The 16,811-nt window shown below is 37.5% G+C and overlaps 2 protein-coding genes across 21 annotated transcripts in view; one reads left to right on the top strand and one right to left on the bottom strand.

Moving 5' to 3' along the window:
• The first annotated feature begins 31 nt into the window (after positions 1 to 31).
• baxb (BCL2 associated X, apoptosis regulator b) lies at positions 32 to 4,527 on the top strand. 7 transcript variants are annotated; one of them, XM_056752262.1, is made up of 12 exons: positions 33 to 227; positions 308 to 338; positions 609 to 779; positions 868 to 1,003; positions 1,091 to 1,195; positions 1,389 to 1,539; positions 2,443 to 2,537; positions 2,647 to 2,677; positions 2,835 to 2,990; positions 3,510 to 3,642; positions 3,732 to 3,824; positions 3,903 to 4,527. In XM_056752262.1, the coding sequence occupies exons 1-7, from the start codon at positions 206 to 208 to the stop codon at positions 2,484 to 2,486; spliced, it is 660 nt and encodes a 219-aa protein (XP_056608240.1). In that variant the 5' UTR covers positions 33 to 205; the 3' UTR covers positions 2,487 to 2,537; positions 2,647 to 2,677; positions 2,835 to 2,990; positions 3,510 to 3,642; positions 3,732 to 3,824; positions 3,903 to 4,527. The 7 variants fall into 7 exon arrangements, with proteins under 7 accessions (XP_056608242.1, XP_056608240.1, XP_056608239.1 ...); XM_056752264.1 differs by lacking the exon at positions 2,647 to 2,677 and having other exon boundaries at positions 32 to 227; XM_056752267.1 differs by having other exon boundaries at positions 52 to 227; positions 1,389 to 2,537.
• Positions 4,528 to 5,512: 985 nt separating this feature from the next.
• The window catches only part of kcnc3a (potassium voltage-gated channel, Shaw-related subfamily, member 3a), a 51,021-nt gene continuing 39,722 nt past the window's right edge, over positions 5,513 to 16,811 (bottom strand). For 2 of the 14 annotated variants that reach the window (XR_008907096.1, XR_008907099.1), the window contains 2 exons: positions 10,748 to 15,809; positions 5,513 to 9,917 (listed from right to left, as the gene is read on the bottom strand). Coding sequence is in view for 3 of the 14 variants with exons in the window: in XM_056752256.1 (XP_056608234.1) it covers positions 15,646 to 15,809 (164 nt within the window). In the remaining 11 variants the exon portion in view is untranslated. Of the gene's footprint in view, positions 15,810 to 16,811 lie in introns of all 14 variants that reach the window. The other 12 variants (XR_008907101.1, XR_008907104.1, XR_008907103.1 and 9 more) reach the window with 11 other exon arrangements.

The raw sequence follows: 16,811 nt of genomic DNA, 5'->3' as shown, positions 1-16,811 counted from the left end.
TTACTGGCGCTTCACATGACATCGACATCTGATTGGCTCGCTAGATTGCAGGAAGGACTTATTGCTCATCTTTACAGGAAAAAGTTGGGAGTACTTAAGTAAAGTGGGCTTTTATCTGCATTTCCCTTCTCACATCTTAAACGTATCGTGTGGTTTACATAAGTTATTTGTTAGATACTATATTATTTAATTCATTCAGTTTAATATGGCTTGCGAAGGTTCGCAAGGTAAGTTACTGTTACATCTTTGTTCATGGTCTTTATGTTTGATGTAATTGATATTACTAAAGTTTTAATGCGCTCCACAGATGATCAGATTGGAGAAGCCCTCTTAAAAGGGTGAGTTAAATTACTCTGGTATGGTACGAAATGATAACTTGTTGTTTACTGTATTTTTTTTACCTTATTCCATTTAAAATATACGGTACGTTCCTCAATGTCTCGTTTTTATTTAAAAACTGATATCAGTTCAAGCACTACAAGGGTGGTCCATACAGTATATAGCATAGGTACAACATCTTAAATTAGGCAGTGTATGAATCTTATTAGTTTGAAGACACCTCATCCTTATTATACAGGTAAGGAAACATGCAAATCTGTGTCTTTCAGGGTGATAAGACATCAGTTGATGAACGTGGCAACAGAAGGAAATGTGACTCCCATCTCCATTCTCGAAGTTCGGAAAATAAGTAACATTCAAGACCAGAAGCTTGTTGAACAATTGGCAGAGACCATCAAAGTGATCGGTGACAAACTTGATCAGGATACAGAATTTAATGAGTCAGTCTATGATTTTGGTCTTTGTTTGGCATTTTCTAGATACCAGTTACCATCCCTGTTTTCTCATCCTGGTTTTCTTATCTCGCAGTATGTTTGATGGCTTAGTTAAAGTTTCTGATAAAAGCAGTTTCTGGAAACTTGTGGAAGAAGTTTTTAAAGATGGACAGATCAACTGGGGAAGAATTGTAGTGCTGTTCTACTCAGTTGGAAAACTTGCTGCAAAGGTATTTATGATTGTGTCCGATCAGTTATTTGCCCATATTATGTATTTTGTATCTGTGCACTTAAATGACCTATTTTGCTCCTAATAGATGGTCCTTGCACATTTACCCAGAGTTGTTTCTGATATTCTGACTTTAAGTCTGGATTACTTCAGGAGGCATCTGTTGGATTGGATCTGCAAAATGGGAGGATGGGTAAGAAAAAGTGAAGACAGCCTATTATATCAAATACAGGAATGTAATAAAGTATTAAGATTCACTGAAAAAGAAATTATAACAATATCTATTTTAGTCTTTAGTGTTAAATTATATCCCTTGCCACATTTCTATATATCCGTTCTCGTTTTTACAACAAACTAACACTTCTGTGTTGTAACCTCAAATACAGATAAACAGTATCCCCGCCCTTGCCCGTTTCTCCATCGAGCGGTTTTCTGGTTCTTCGCCGAGTTCTTGTTCTTTAATTTTTGGAGCTTTCATGACCTTCACCAGTGGTGCACTTCTTGGAGCTCTTATCGTCTGGAGACTTCACAAAACCAGTTAAGATAAAAAGAATGGAGCAATCACAGCAGAAAAATCATTAAGACCATATATGTTATGAATTTTAATTAAGATGATTTGCAGTGTGATCTTGTAATACATATCTTCATATAAATGCAGAAAAATGCTCATATCATTTTGTATGTATTTATGTTATTTTTGTAAAACATTTAATCTGGTTGTGATATATAAGTGTGGATCGTTTGAATCAGGACAGAGTAGTTGACATAGGCATACTTAAGAGAAAAATATTTTTATGAAGCTTTTTATATTAAAATGTGTATGATCATTCATTAGTTTTTTTGTGTGCTTTTCTTTCTATGTAGTCACCAAAAAATGTTTGAGCTTTGCCTCCGGAGATCTAGGCCTTTTGTAAGATTTTATTAGAGCTGTTATTGACACGGTTATGGACTTTGTAATATTGTCTTTTCTGTATATGGAATGTGTATATCATTCACAGTGCTGTATTGATTTACTTTTAGTGAATACAAATCCACACAAAATAGAATATTAGCAAATCCTGTAAACTTTGAGATTCTAGATAATAATAGATGACAATAATAACCTATTTATGAATAATGTCTGGGAGCAAGGCAAAGCACGATTTTTTGTTGTTGCCAAAAAACAACTGTTAATACTGCTTCCTGTTTGTGTTTTTCCTTGTGTGTGTGTGTGACCTAAGTGGTGCATATTTGTGGTAGCGGAAACCATATAGTATAAGGAAATAACAAATGACTATATGTGCCTTTATACGAAGCAAAAAGTAGCGTCATGTTTCACTTTCGCTTAGCATGACGCTAACAGTCAAGATACTGTGCCGGAACTTTAATCTTTCAGCTAGACTCTAGACTTACTAAGCCTTACTCTTGAAACTCTCTAAAAAATTATTTGTGTATGTTTAGGTTGTGGCCTATTGAGGTTTCTACAGGACCAATATATATATTGATTTCTAAACCAGAAGACCAAGGAGGGAAATAACTTACTGGGGTCATGACAGGTAACGTTAGGATAACGTTGACTTGTTCGTCTCTAAATACCGAAACCATTATTTCTTATGTAAAGTATTCTAAAAATCAAGTAGTGATATTTTCTTTGGCATGTTTTAGACAAGCAATTTTCAAAGAATCTTGTACTTAGGTAAGTTTCACTTCCTTTCTCCGCATCGCAATGTTGTTTACTTTGACAGTTTGGTTCCTCGTCACTTAAACTGATTTCTGCTTAAAGTATTTATTTATTTTTAGTAATTCTGTTTTTTTCTATTATTAAAATGAAAGATGTCGCTATTTGTGTATAGGGCAATGCGGGATCAGGTCCAGAGGCAGGGGGTGCATGTACAGCCTCTTCCAGAGCCGCAGCCGATGAATGATGAGCAGGAGCAACTACTTGTACAGATGGCCGAAGTCATCCGGTTCATCGGGGACGATCTCGATCGGGACCCAAAATTCAATAAGTTAGTGCCAATGTGTGTTTTTGATACACTGGGATGTCAAAATATACCGGTATTTGCAAAAATAGCGGTGATGTTGATATCGCGTTAACACGTCATAGACCTTCATCATTAACCTGACAATTTATGTTAATATTAATAATGCCCTATGTGATAATATTTTAAATAGTTAATTGCTAATATCTCATTGTGGGTTCATGGTTTTCACACTTGAAACACTAAGTTTATCTCTCTCTCTCTCTCTCTCTCTCACTCACTCTCCCTCCCTCCCTCTCTCTCTCTCTCTCTCTCTCTCTCTCTCTCTCTCTCTCTCTTCCTCTCTCTCACTCACTCACTCACTCACTCACTCTCCTCTCTCTCTCTCACTCACTCACTCTCTCTCTCCCTCTCACTCACTCACTCACTCACTCTCTCTCACTCACTCTCTCTCTCACTCTGTCTCTCACTCACTCACTCACTAATATGTGATGATGAACGGAACATTTCATGAAATTTTATCCGTCATGTTGTGTCTCATTTTAGCATGGTTGATGGATTTGCACGTGTTGCTGACAGAAAGAAATTCCAGAAACTTGTAGATCAAGTTTTCAGTAATGACATTACCTGGGGAAGAATTGTTACTCTGATCTGTCTTGTTTCAAAATCTATTGTAAAGGTAGGCAATGTATTTCATCTTACATTGTATAGTTTTTAGCGACAAACTTATTTTAAAATACTACGTGTTTGATTTTGTGGCACGGATAGATGCTTGTTGATTTAGTCTCAGGAATTGTGTCTTGGACATTGGATTACTTCAATGACAGGCTACTGCACTGGATCTGCAATCACGGAGGATGGGTAAGATCTGATCAACACAATTATCAGCGGTAAACATAAGTAGCAGTTATAAAATAATTGGATTTGCTCAACCTGCAGGTAAATAGTATCTCTTCCTTGGCTTGTTACTCTTTTGAGAGAGATGCTGCATCCTCAGACAGCTTGATCTCACCTGCTTCTGGACTTTTTTTTGTCAGTGGACTTCTGCTAGGTGGATACATCGTCTGGAGAATGAACAGATGTGCATGAGGGTGGTTAATAGAGGAATGTAAGGGCTGCTAAAGGATGCACAAAGTTAAAGACCAAAATAATGCAAATTTAGTTTGGAGACCAAAAACAGACACACATTTACAAACGACATAATAGTAGTGTATATATATGAAATTATTTGCAATTGGAAAAGCTGTATATTGTATCTGAAAAGATGAAAAGTATATCTTACATATTGAGTTTTTTTCTGATCAGATAAGAACTACAAGAAATGGTTCTTTGTTTCTGTGAGTCAGTGCAGAAGAAAAACTTAAATAATTGATAATTTTTTCTTGCAGACTTCAAAATTTAAAGTACTTGGCAGCAAAACCTAAAATGTCATGAAGTGTAGTACGAAGACTGTTTACTGTAATGTTGGTGGCTGTTGTCTGCATGCCTAACTTTCCTACCTCATCCCACTGACTTTAAATCCTTGAATTTTGAAGAACAACGTCAATTAAAAAAAAGAAAACTGGTTGTTTTGCCTCTGCTGATTACCTACATTTTCCTTGCAGAAGAAAAATCACACGTCCTAATTTTTAATTGTTCTGGTTGATAAACATTAACAGGTTAAACAGCTGTTCATTTGGAGAGACAGAATGCTCAGAGTGTGATTGTATATTTTCCAAATCTTCAAATGTGTCGATTGATAATGTGCTATGAGAAAACAGTTTTAATAATTCCCTAAAACAGTAAGAAAGCCTACTCTTCAAAATTGTTTGATGTGAAGGATACATACATATTTCTTTTATTATTGCTGTCTAACTGCTATATTTGAATACTTGCAATGTTTTGTGGTGAGCTTTAACATACAGTTGTGATTCTGGATTTGTACTCAAACTCTCATTTTACTGTATCTCTTTCTTACAAAATTCAGAGGGGGGTGTTTCAGAGTAATAAGTAATCCAGCTGAAATGAAAAGCCCGTGCAACAAAGACCAAATTGTTGGTTAAGTATTCAAATACCTGGAAGGTAAAGAAAAAACATGTATAACAATTTTGATGCTATTTAAATTATGTCCAAATTGTGGTTCAAGAACACAAGTACACTCTAAAAAATAAAAGTGCATCACAATGCCATAGAAGAACCCTTTTTTTTTAAAATGGTTCCATAAAGAACATTTTATATCTGAAGAACCTTTCTGTTTTAAAGACCTGTTTTGAAAAGCCTTTTTTACAAAGGACTCTTTGTAGCGAAAAAAGGTGCTTCAGATTATGAAACGGTAAGAAAGAGATGGATCTTTGAAGAACCTGTAACTGAATGGTTCTGTGGCATGCTGTGAAGAAACTTAAATGCATTTTTTTTTTAAAATGTATAAGGTAAAACAAAAATAAAGCAAACACAACATTTAATTACAATCAAAAGCTCTGGCTTGTTATGGTAAAATTTTCAACCAACCAAATTATTTAATACACTTTTGAATTAACATCAACATTTGAATAAATGACACAGGACACATATTGAAAATTTTGGCATGAGCTTTTAACATTTTTATTGATTTTTTGATAACTTTTTCTTTTTAAATTGGATTTTATTTTTCTAATGGTTTTTTTTCCTATCTGTAATGGAGAAGATTTGCTCAGTTAGGTTTGCATTCACGTTCAAACTTTCATACTTTTAGTAATATAACTATTTTTTAAGTCTTCGTTTTCACAAACTCTGTTAAATTATTACAGTTTATTAATTGTTTCTTTATACATTTCAAAAATATAAAAGGTAAATAATAAACATTCCATTGAAATATATTTTATACAGTTCTTGTTATTTTTATCTCCTTTTTTATGACAATAAAATTGTATCCAGCATCAGTCTTGGTAGCATAGAACTCATCCGTTATTTCGGGAACCTTCTCTTTCTCCTGGCTTCTCTCTCTCTCTCTTGATCCCTGTCTCAGTTTATTACCTCGGGGGGGTTGTGTATGGTTATGGTTGCACTCAGCAATAGACACAGCGGTTAGATATGCTGTGATTGATGTGCAATGAATTCCCCCTTTAAACAAACCCAAAACTCTTAGAGCATAACTAAAGTAAAAAAAAGATAGAAAAAGAAGTTTTTTAACATCATGTGCCCAAAATAGAATATTGGCTTTATTGACACATGTGGTTTCAAATCAACTGCTGCATTTTTATTTCAGCTCTGAGTCTGTGGAAGCTCGAGTATAGCTAAAATGGCTACTAAGATACACCAGGCACAGAATGAACAAACATAACAAGCATAAAAAATATACATAAGTATGATAAAAATAGTTTGGTGTGGCTACATTACAGCCATAACATATTTTGGTACGGCTACATTTTAAAGAAGACACATTAAAGAAAATTGTAACAGGTGTTTAGCTGTACTTTTCTTTCTTTCTTACTTTCTCTCTCTATAGGTGCCCAGGAGAGAGATACAGCAGAGAAGAGAGCCCAGGCGAAAGAGACAGTTACCTCATTCGGTCCATTGACAAATTATTCACAAGTTATGTCCTCATTGTATTCCATGCATGCATTATAATCTTCAAACAACTTCAAACAATAGGATAGAAAAACACAAGAACACGAGATGCAAAAAAGCTTCTTCCTCAAAAATAGAGAAGGATAGGGAAGAGAGGAGAGAGGAATGAAAGGGGGATGCAAACAGGAAAAAAGAGTGAAGATTGATTCTGGCTTTATTCTGCTCCTCTCTGATATGTTTTGTATTTGGGTTTCAAGTAAAGGTATGCAAGTGTCTAGCTGATCTCGAGGGGATGTGAGCTCACTCAGCAAGTGCATGTACGGCCGAAACACATGGGGCACATTCTCACACAAACTGGAACCGCTCGAGAGAGAGAGGTTGTGTTCGATTAACATACAGAAACATTCAGGGAACAGTTTCAGGCACACTGGATTTATTATAAGGGATGAAATGAACATGTCCCCCAATTCCAAAAACGTTGACACTAAACAATTGGAAAGGCGTTCCATCATTATTGCTCCTGCTCGGAAATAATCTATTTGTGAAACTGTCAATTCTACAATATGAACGACCAGAGAGGCACATCTCATCTTAAGCATTTGCCAAATGCATGTGAGATGCAAATAAACATTTCCTACATATAAAATAAACCGGTTTCAAACCATGGAAGATTTGGTAACATATGTGTCCTACATATCCGCTGACATGACTATATGCTTACATATAACTGTACAATTTAATTTGAAAAGTGCATGAATGTCTTCCTGCGTTGCCTATATACCGGGCCTCCAAACCACACAGGAAAGGCATTTCCGAAAGATAACCAAAGAATGGAAAATCAGTACACCACTAAAAGCAACATGGCTACTAAAGCTACACGTCTGTCGCACCTTCAAGCTACTTGGAGCGGTTGCTAACATTTGAAGTGGTTGAAGGAATAGCTTCTATGTACACTGCACAATGCTGGCCCTTGTCTATGTGGTAAAGAAGCTGCGTCTGTGTCATTACCGTCTGGACACACAGCACCAGTAAACAGACACCAGCCAGCTGGCCTGAGGACATGACATGTGTGGAAGCTGCTAAGGTCTTGCTTAGGTGTTGCATAGGTAGTTGCTAAACTAAGTTTGCATCACATTTCGAACAGAATGGATGATGAACATGGAGAGAATAGGAGGTCTGGAGAAAATAAATACAGTTCATCATCATCTCTTGTAAATAAAAAAAGTGAACAGGTTTGATAACATTGTCATGTTTACACCACTATGATGTAAATGCAGTAATAATGAAATTATGACCTGCTTCCTCCCAGAACAATGCTGTTTTATCCTTAATCCATTTTAGTATGGGATGAATAGTGCTGGATTGGTGGGAGCGCTCTGCTCTGTTACGTTTGTCACAAACTTCTGTGAACCTTTACAACACAATAATCAGCAAACAAAATTAAATGAGTGAAATAACACGCCCGTCAACATCTTGCTGATGAAAACATTCTAAACAAAACACGTACTACAAAACCATCTTCTGGTTTCAATTTGTCCTCCTGAGCACCTTTGATGGTAGATGTTGGGGCTGCTCTTGCATTATGGCTTGAGAGGACAATAGTGCTTTGCAATGTAAGTGCTCAGGGTCTCAAAGTTCACACAAAGCTGATATTTATAAGATTAATATTTGGGTATCATGGATAAAGCTTTGATTTACCTACAGAATGACGTGGATTTGTTATATTGCAAATAAACACAAAATCCTATCCCGTGGACCCTTCATGACCTCAATGAGGAAATGAAACAAATCATGAAAACCAGGAAAAGAAAAAGCTGTGTTGCTACTGCTGGAGGTCATGACATGAGCCTACAGAAAAGTGACGGGCAGAGCAGAGAGCCAGGAGAGTTCAAGTAAAGAATGAAACATCAGAAAGGAGGAGATGTCTTGAAGCCATGGAAGAAGCAGTCGTTGAAGAAGTTCATCTCATTATTCAACTAGACTCGGTGGGGTTTGTTATCCAACAAAACTGTATGAATCTTGCAATCCTATATATTTATACATTATTCTTTTTTATTCAAAAACAAAATATAGCCTCTCTCTTTTTTAAATATAATCTTTTTTTTCTAAATTTAGTAGCATTTAGCATAAACTTTTATTGTTTCCATTTGATTTTGTTGTTTAGTCATTTCAAGCCCTCTAATTCGGGGTTCAGGGCTTACAGAAGTCATGCAGTTTAGTCATGCTGGTAAACAAAGTGAGAAAAATGCATTTTTAATTTTCTCGTTCTTCTTTTTTGTCTTTCTTTAGTTTAAAGTTCACCCAGTCCACGTAAAAACCCCTCTGTCCGTCAACAGGTGTCATGCACATATGTCATATGTTTTCTTCCTCACATGAAGATCCAAGATCCACATTTTTCATCCACGGTCCTGATCTGAGTTTCATTCACCCATCCATTTCACTGTGCAAACAGAGAAGTCCTGCCTACGTTAGACGTCATATCAGGTTCCCCTCAATATGATCCTTCTCTCTTTTTTCCATTTCATTCATGCCATGCAGTTCATCTACAGTGGAACAGAAATGCAGAGATGCAGAGCTGAACTAAGAGAGAGAGAAAGAGGGAGAGAGAGAGAGAGAGAGAGAGAGAGAGAGAGAGAAAAGAGAGGCTGACATTCTTTTCTTTAAAGTGGACAAAGTCTCCTTTCTGTTAGCCCTGAGAAGGACACTAAGATTTTCAGTTAGATGGATGGAAAACAGTTTACACAGTAGGAATACTGAAGATGCTGTTAAAGCACGTGCAAGATCTCCAAAAAGCCAAGGAGAGGAAAGAGTCTGGGTGATAAACTGTTCCGTTTAAGCATCGGATGAACTGTGGTCTGTTGATTTCAATGTGTGGTTGAATTGCATAGCGTTGAAAGAGCATTATGGGTATTTTTCCACACCTTACTTGAACCTAAGACTGGACTGATCAGGGTTTGAGGGGACACGGTTGCAGGTGCATTTAACTTGGTGGGTCAGGTTAAGGAAGGATTCACGCTCCACAAAAATAGTTCCTGTCCCTTTAAAATTGCATCCATTTTCCACCTTGCTCTTTAGGTAGTTAGAGAAAGGTTTTGAAGGGTCGTGCCAGAACATACTACTGTTTGTATGCAGAGTTTCGCCCTTATTGATCCCTGGAAGAATCTGAGTTTCACATCCTCCCAGGACACAGAATCATCATCAGGTTATTGCAGCTATGCTAGGCTGAAATAGTCAGGGGTTAGTAATGGAGAGATGAGTGATACAATGTTTTCTTCAAGTGGGTTTAGCGCAGCACTTCGGTCGTCTCTCATTCTCTCTTTCGCCTTCTCCAAGTCATCTTTAATCTTGTGGCGACTCCTGGGGTTTGATTCTGAATTTGCAGTTGGGGAGCTCTTCTGAAGTGAAAAAGGGCAGTTCAGAAGCTCAGCACTGTAAAGAGGAACAGAAAGAAAGGAGAGAAAGACAGAAATAAAGATAGATGGACAGACAGAAGGGAGAAATAGGAAAATGTGGGACAGAGAAATCAGTTTTGCATCGCAGAATTGCATAGCCTCAATACTAACGCATTTAAAGCTACACATTGCTAGAGGCTATCGCAGATGATAGTCATTTTAGACTGTGCAACTGCGAGAGCCAAAGCTTCAAGAAAGCCAAACACACAATCTGTTTTTGGTGTGATGTCCTTTAAACATGATTTTCTTCAAGGTCATGACTTAATACCAATGTGAAACAAAACGAGACAGAAACAAAACCCGCTATACTCATACCAAAGCCCATTTTGACATGCGCTCAAAATCAAAACATGTAAATGCAAAACCAAGAACTCTTGAAACCACGCTAAAAAAAAAACACATACACAAAGCTGAATAAAAGTTCAAGTCACTGAGGGCCACAAAATCTGCTAGACGTGAGGTTTTAAGATTAAAATAAATTGAGTCGATTTTGTCAGCCCTGCAGGACTGACCAGAACAAAGCAAAAGCTCAGTGTACATCAGTGAATCCCCTTCGTACTACGAACACAAAGGGTGCGTCCCAAAAAACACTCACTATTCCCCATGAAGCGCCCTTATTTTGACATCACCAAACAGAGAGCGTATTGCATATGGCATAGGGAATAGAGAGCAAGTGCACCAGAGCCAAACATGAGTAGAGCAAGAAAAAAACAAAGGGTCGCACAAAAACCACTGAAGCACACGGTCAAGCACATCACATGGGAACAGCGGTGACACACAGAATACACACCATACACACATTCTTACACTGAGAAGCGTTCAGCGCAACTCCTCCTCTTTTATTTTCTTTCTTCCCCAAACTGTCCTCCATTTCACGGCGCCTGTCTTCATTTGTCGAAAATCCTCTTAACACTCAAACACACAATCTGTCCCTCATGTTTTCATCTCGCCATTCGGTTGAGTCCTGATTCCACATACAGTTTTTGTGATCCACTTACGGCGAACCGTGTTCGAAAAGTTTTAAGAAATGGCGGACAATTTTTCCTTACGTCATCTGGGCTTTTTTGGTTGTTATTTGGAAGCAGTAGAGTTTGTTGATGACGACAAATTAAAGTGACAAGAAATGACAGTGGTGAGAAAAACGACACGGGTGGGCACACAAAGCACAAGGACACTGTGATGCATGTGTAGACGAGATGTTTACAGATCATCACTTTCTGTCTCTCTCTTTGTTTCGAATGACATCATTTTGGAAGCACTGGTTCAGACGAACAAAAAGAGATATACCTGAGTAGTGACAGGGGAGCAGAAGTCTGACAGAGACAGAGAATTCTGGGTAATGTAGTTTAACCGACCTGCTCTCCCTATTCGAAATGCCACAATTAAACTATAGCTTCTCTGCTGTTTACATGCAACGAGAATTATTTACATCGTCCTCCACTGTCACATGCAGCCTTGTTTTTGCCTACCAGGGCATACGCTAACTAAGCGAACTAGAGGCAGCCCTATCTCTTCTACATCATAAAGGGATATACCGTTAATGGAGCTGGCCCCTCCCAGACTCACATTTTCAAAGAGACTACACACAGAAATACCACAGGATGCACTAGGATGCAGCACTTAGTTGTCTTGAAGAATGTGTGGAAACATGCATTGCTGTAGTGAGTATTATCATTATCCTTCACACTCCCCCGAGCAGAAAAACCTATAGACTGTTTTCACTCCCCACACTCAAGAGCACAGAAAGTCCTTCGGTTCTGACCGGTCTAGTCAGAATACATTCCGATGAACGCCTTAATATTATCTTTTAAATCAAATATTTATATAACAGGTAAACGTAAAGGGCTAAAATCTGTATTCTTAGCCACTAAAGTGACCAGAGAGTGCTTGTGATCTACGAAGCTGAATGCTACACCAGTTCATTCCCCGTAAATCCTGCAGAGGGGGGGTTTGGTAGTTGGGGGGTCAGAGCTGAAGGGGCTAAAATGCTCCTTAATAATGCATAACTATAAGATTGATGATGTCATGAGTTTGGGGAACGTGATATGGCAATACAATACTGAAATTAGCTGTGATGAGACCGAATGGAATGTACAGGAGCTGATACTGGTTTCGGGGGACAGGGGTCAGGTGTTCGGTCGGGAATGTATTTGAAAAAGGAAGAAGTGGATTTTCTGTTCTAGGATTAGTTCACAGTTACTGCTTCTTTTTGCATATATCTGATAAGCACTGGGCTTTCAGAATAGTTCTCTGTGAAAAGATGAAAAAGAATAAATCATAAAATGACAATCTGCAATGCTTTTGATGCATAAGAAAACAAAACTAAAGAAAACAGGTACATAGTTGTTAAAGTTCAGATCCTCATTCAATACAAATAACATAAATCAGTTGTAATGGTCTCTGCCAACCCATAGCATCACAGCATGCAAAACTAAGCCACGCCCCCCACACAGAGCAATCAAGTCAATGATAAAGATTGGTAACAAAAACAGCAATGAAAAACTTTACATTTGTATCATGCAAATCATTAATATGCATGTGCATATGAATATACACATCCATATGTACACACTTTTATGAACATACACATGTACATAAACATCTTTATAAAATACATATTCTTATCAAAACAAACTTCATTGTTCTCATATAGACTTCCCTTAATTTCCTTATTGCTCACAATAAAAACACATGCATGTGGAAATTACAAAGTCAACTTTCAAAACTGTACATATCATTAAGACCTACAGATCCTCATGAATAAAAAAAGAGAAAAAGAGATATGGAGCATAGGAGGAGAGGGATATGACGGAAGATGACAAATAAAGTGTTGGCTGGGCCTAAATCACACTAGGATTTTGGTGAGTAACTAATATTCCTTCCTCTCCATCTCTTTAAGTCATTTTATTTATCACTTTAAAATTTGTCAAAAATGTTGCTTACTTTTAGAAGAGTAACTTTGGATCTGCTTTTAAAACAGTCAAAAACTGAAGGGTTCGTAATCTAATTACTTCTTTTAAAAATAAAAATGATCTCAGAATCATAAACACTGCATCTGAAATATTTCATTTCGTATTACTTGTTAAACTGGTCGGAGAACAAGAGCTTCCTTGATCTATGAACAGTTATCGGTCTACCTGAACATTACACAGAGCACACATGAAGTGCCATTGCATACATTCAGCACGCGGTCCTTGGTGACTGCACTGAGCCCTTAAATGCACATAACGTGCAGACAAATCATACTGTTACACATCTAGTTTGTTGCCTCCATGCAAATACTCCATATTTTTAACATCACTTTCTTTACTGAAGCAGTATACTTCATTAACAAAGAGGGAAGACAGTAGGAGAAAGAGAGGAGGAAAAGAGCAGTGTACTATCTACACTGTAAAAGTTAAACGATTCTTGAGGCACCATTTGAGGTTCCTCAAACCCGGCTGAACCCTCTGAAGAACATCTAGCACCCTTAAATGGGTAAATTAATATCTTACGTTCTCTTGAAAATACAATATATGAACTTTTTAAGCTTGCTGGTGATGTTGAAGAAACCATTGATCTTTCGAGTTTTGCAGAAAATAAGAACATTTTGAAAAAAGAATGTGGTACCTCAAGGCTCTTCTTCAGGCTCCGCCTTTGTGGCATCTGTGGAACCTCAAATTGTGCCCTAAGAATCTTACATTTTTACTGTGAAGTACAATGGAAAAACGTAGAATGCAAAAAGTAATTTCATTCCTCAATTCAGATGATGAAAGGTAATGAATTAGTTATGGGTATTAAAATATTTTAGTTGCAAGGAAATCAAATGTAAACCATAACTCAAAAACTTGTACTTGTATGTCTTATAAAATGTTCAACTTATATACAAAACTAAAAACAGTTTGGTCATTTACACACAAGGTTTTCAGTTTTTTCAAATAAAGAGAAATAAAACGAGCTAACAAGCTTTGTGAGCTGCCGTTGCTGAGAGATTTTCACCAGCGGTGGGCATGAAATCTGTACACCCCCACAAATATACCGTGAAACATATGCCTCATATATCTGCATTTCAAGAGTTCATTTTGCCATCTTTTGTTTTTCTTCTCTTACTGACCGCTGTCAATCCAGCATCCATTCAATGTTCCCTCCTTTACATTGGAACGAAGGTCAGCATCCAAAAGACAGAGCAGACAAAAAAAGAAATAGAGAAAGAAAAGGGGACCAGAGAAAAAAAAATGAACTGATTTTCTACTGCATTCACATTATAGGAATAACAGTAATCGTAAAATGGTTCTGATGGGGAGGATAATGCCAGTAATGATGATGATGAAAAAGTCCAGCTTATTCATGCCCTTATAGGGGAACTCTGAGGCCTCTGTCTGGTTCACCACAGCCCCGGTATATGCGGATATTCAGTGAAGAGTGCAGCTTAGCTTGATATGTCTTCATATTGATGAGGAAATACCATAAAGGAAAAGGAGATAATTTTAGAGACAGTTCCTTCATGCTCATGTATATAAATTGGAAAGGGCCTGAAGAAGTGCAGAGGGATATAGGCCTCTAATAAGATGGCTGTTCTGTTCTTTTGCCAATGTCAACTCGGAGCCCACGCAACTCCAACCCCAATCCTAACTGCGATGCCCAAACACTTAGTACAAAAATAGCCTTTTGTAATGATCAGTTCTCATCTCAGTGATAGTTTACAACAGTTACAAATAGTAAAGCTTCATCTCCGCCTCATCAGAGGTCATCAAAATAGTTGATACAGTTTTGCACAAAAACAGTTTTTGATGACTTAAGTTGTTGACAATGATAATAATTCATTGCGAAGCACATTTGAAGAGATTTAGTGTCAGCTAATGATGCTGTTGGAAATGTTTTGATTTAATGATGTCTAAGTGTCCTTGTGTCATAATAACAATAATGGTAATGGCCTGAATGATCAAAAAACTCTTATATAATATTCTAATTCTTTTCTAGATTTATTACAGTAGCAAACCAGCATTGACTCTAAAGGGCTTTGCTGTATATTAAACTCAGTCCAACATTGAGTAAATGTTTATTTTCATATTTGTATGGGATTTAAAGGGGATTGAGTTTGGTTCGGTTATGTACTTGCCTAACTTCACTCTTTTCTTGCATGCATTTAAACTACTTGCATGTTGTCTGTGACCTCCAAGCTTTGATATGAAGTGATTCAAGGCCTATATGGTTTGTCAAAGAAGCTATTAAGTGAATAAGCCTGCTGGATCACAGTCTAATAGTTTTTATACAACCAGCAATCAGGGAGGAAAATGTGGGTAAGCCAACTACAGTCATTCAACTACGGGGGTAGATTTCCTACAGGGTGCCCACTGCTTCTTACGAGCCATAGAGGGATTTCATTATAGTATTATTCAGTGCTTCTTTTTTCTTTTACAGTAAGGCATAACCTGCTGGAGTCACAGCATATAATTGTTTTAGATGCCTGTCTGAAATATTGCCTGAAGTATTTGCGCTGAAATTACAGAAAATGCTCATTTGATTCCTTTTAAAGCTTTAAATCCCTACATAAACTTGCCCACCCTCTTTGAGGCGTGATATTAAAAATAGTTCTGCACCCCCACCCTGTCCAGTCAATGGAGGTGCTGAGTACTTAGCGTCATTATCGTGATTAATAATACTATTGCAGTATGATGTTGCATTGAGCGTCCTTGTTTTGTGTTCTATTTAGTGTTAATGCTGTGCTACAGAATTGAGGGGATGGGGGATCTGCAGCGCCGTAAAGGGCCAGGGGTCTCGAAGGGTTCATAGGGTGTGTTGTTGATAGGGGTGATGGGAGTCAGGCGCAAAGGGGCCCCCGTCATCCCGGAGATGTTATTGAGGCTGCGGGACTTCTCGTAGCCTGCAGCTACAGAGAGCGATCGCACGATTAATATACAAAGACAGTTTTGTGAATTAATGTAAAAAAATATTACAGAAATGAGTGAAAAATGAAGTTAGATGTAAATAGATTTTGTTAGTAGGATGAATAATTATAGTTGATAAATGCAAATTGATTTCATGGTTAATGTTAAGTTATATATTGGGAGTGAAAAGAAGTTAAAAGCCATGACAGGTGTTATTAGCAAAATCAGGGGAGGAAACAAAAATGATCAAATGAAACGTATGTAAGCAGACAGACAGAAAGACAGACAGAAAGACAGACAGGGACAAACAGAGACAGAGACAAAGGACAAAACAGGAAAATGAGAGTTATGAAATGTCATCAAGTTTTCATGTCATTTTATGGCACAGCAGTTTTAAAAAAAACTCCCTTCTAGTCACAGCCACATACAGTTTTCAGGGAGAGATAGAGCAGATGTATAAAAGAGCAGGTGGATGAAGCACCTGATGGCTGACTCACACCAATAGTGAGGTAAAGAGTTAAGCTTCCAGGTGTTTGACCCAATCTTAGACGGTCTAATACTAGCACAGGAGTCCAACAGAAGGTAGCAGAGGAGTTCCTTCTAGTCAAAGCACTGAGGTTCACACGGCCTCAGTCGGCACAGTGGGCCAGGTGAAGCTCACACTCAATAATGGAAGCAAATTTGTCTTTATCCACACGACTGAATTAAATATGTGTCTGTTTCTGTAGAGTATTACAGGAATTTAAAATAGCTTCACATGACCCTACCGTGACTGAAAGCTTACCTTCCACATCCATTTCTGCCTTTATCAAACATCTGATTCTTTGTTTGGGGAAACAGTCCAGGAGTGTTTTAATTTGGTTACAAGTGTCAATTGAGGGGAAATTTACCCAGCTTGCTTCTTGCTGGATTCACACATGCTGTCTGTATGTCTGTTGCTCTTATTATGTAAGGTGTGGATGCAAAAAGAGCCATTAACATTTAAAAGTCAATTTAACAAAATT

The sequence above is a fragment of the Triplophysa dalaica genome, chromosome 7 (genome assembly GCF_015846415.1).
Source record: "Triplophysa dalaica isolate WHDGS20190420 chromosome 7, ASM1584641v1, whole genome shotgun sequence".
Taxonomy (NCBI): domain Eukaryota; kingdom Metazoa; phylum Chordata; class Actinopteri; order Cypriniformes; family Nemacheilidae; genus Triplophysa; species Triplophysa dalaica.
Note: the sequence above shows the minus strand (reverse complement) of the source record. Positions and strands in the feature narration are given on the sequence as shown.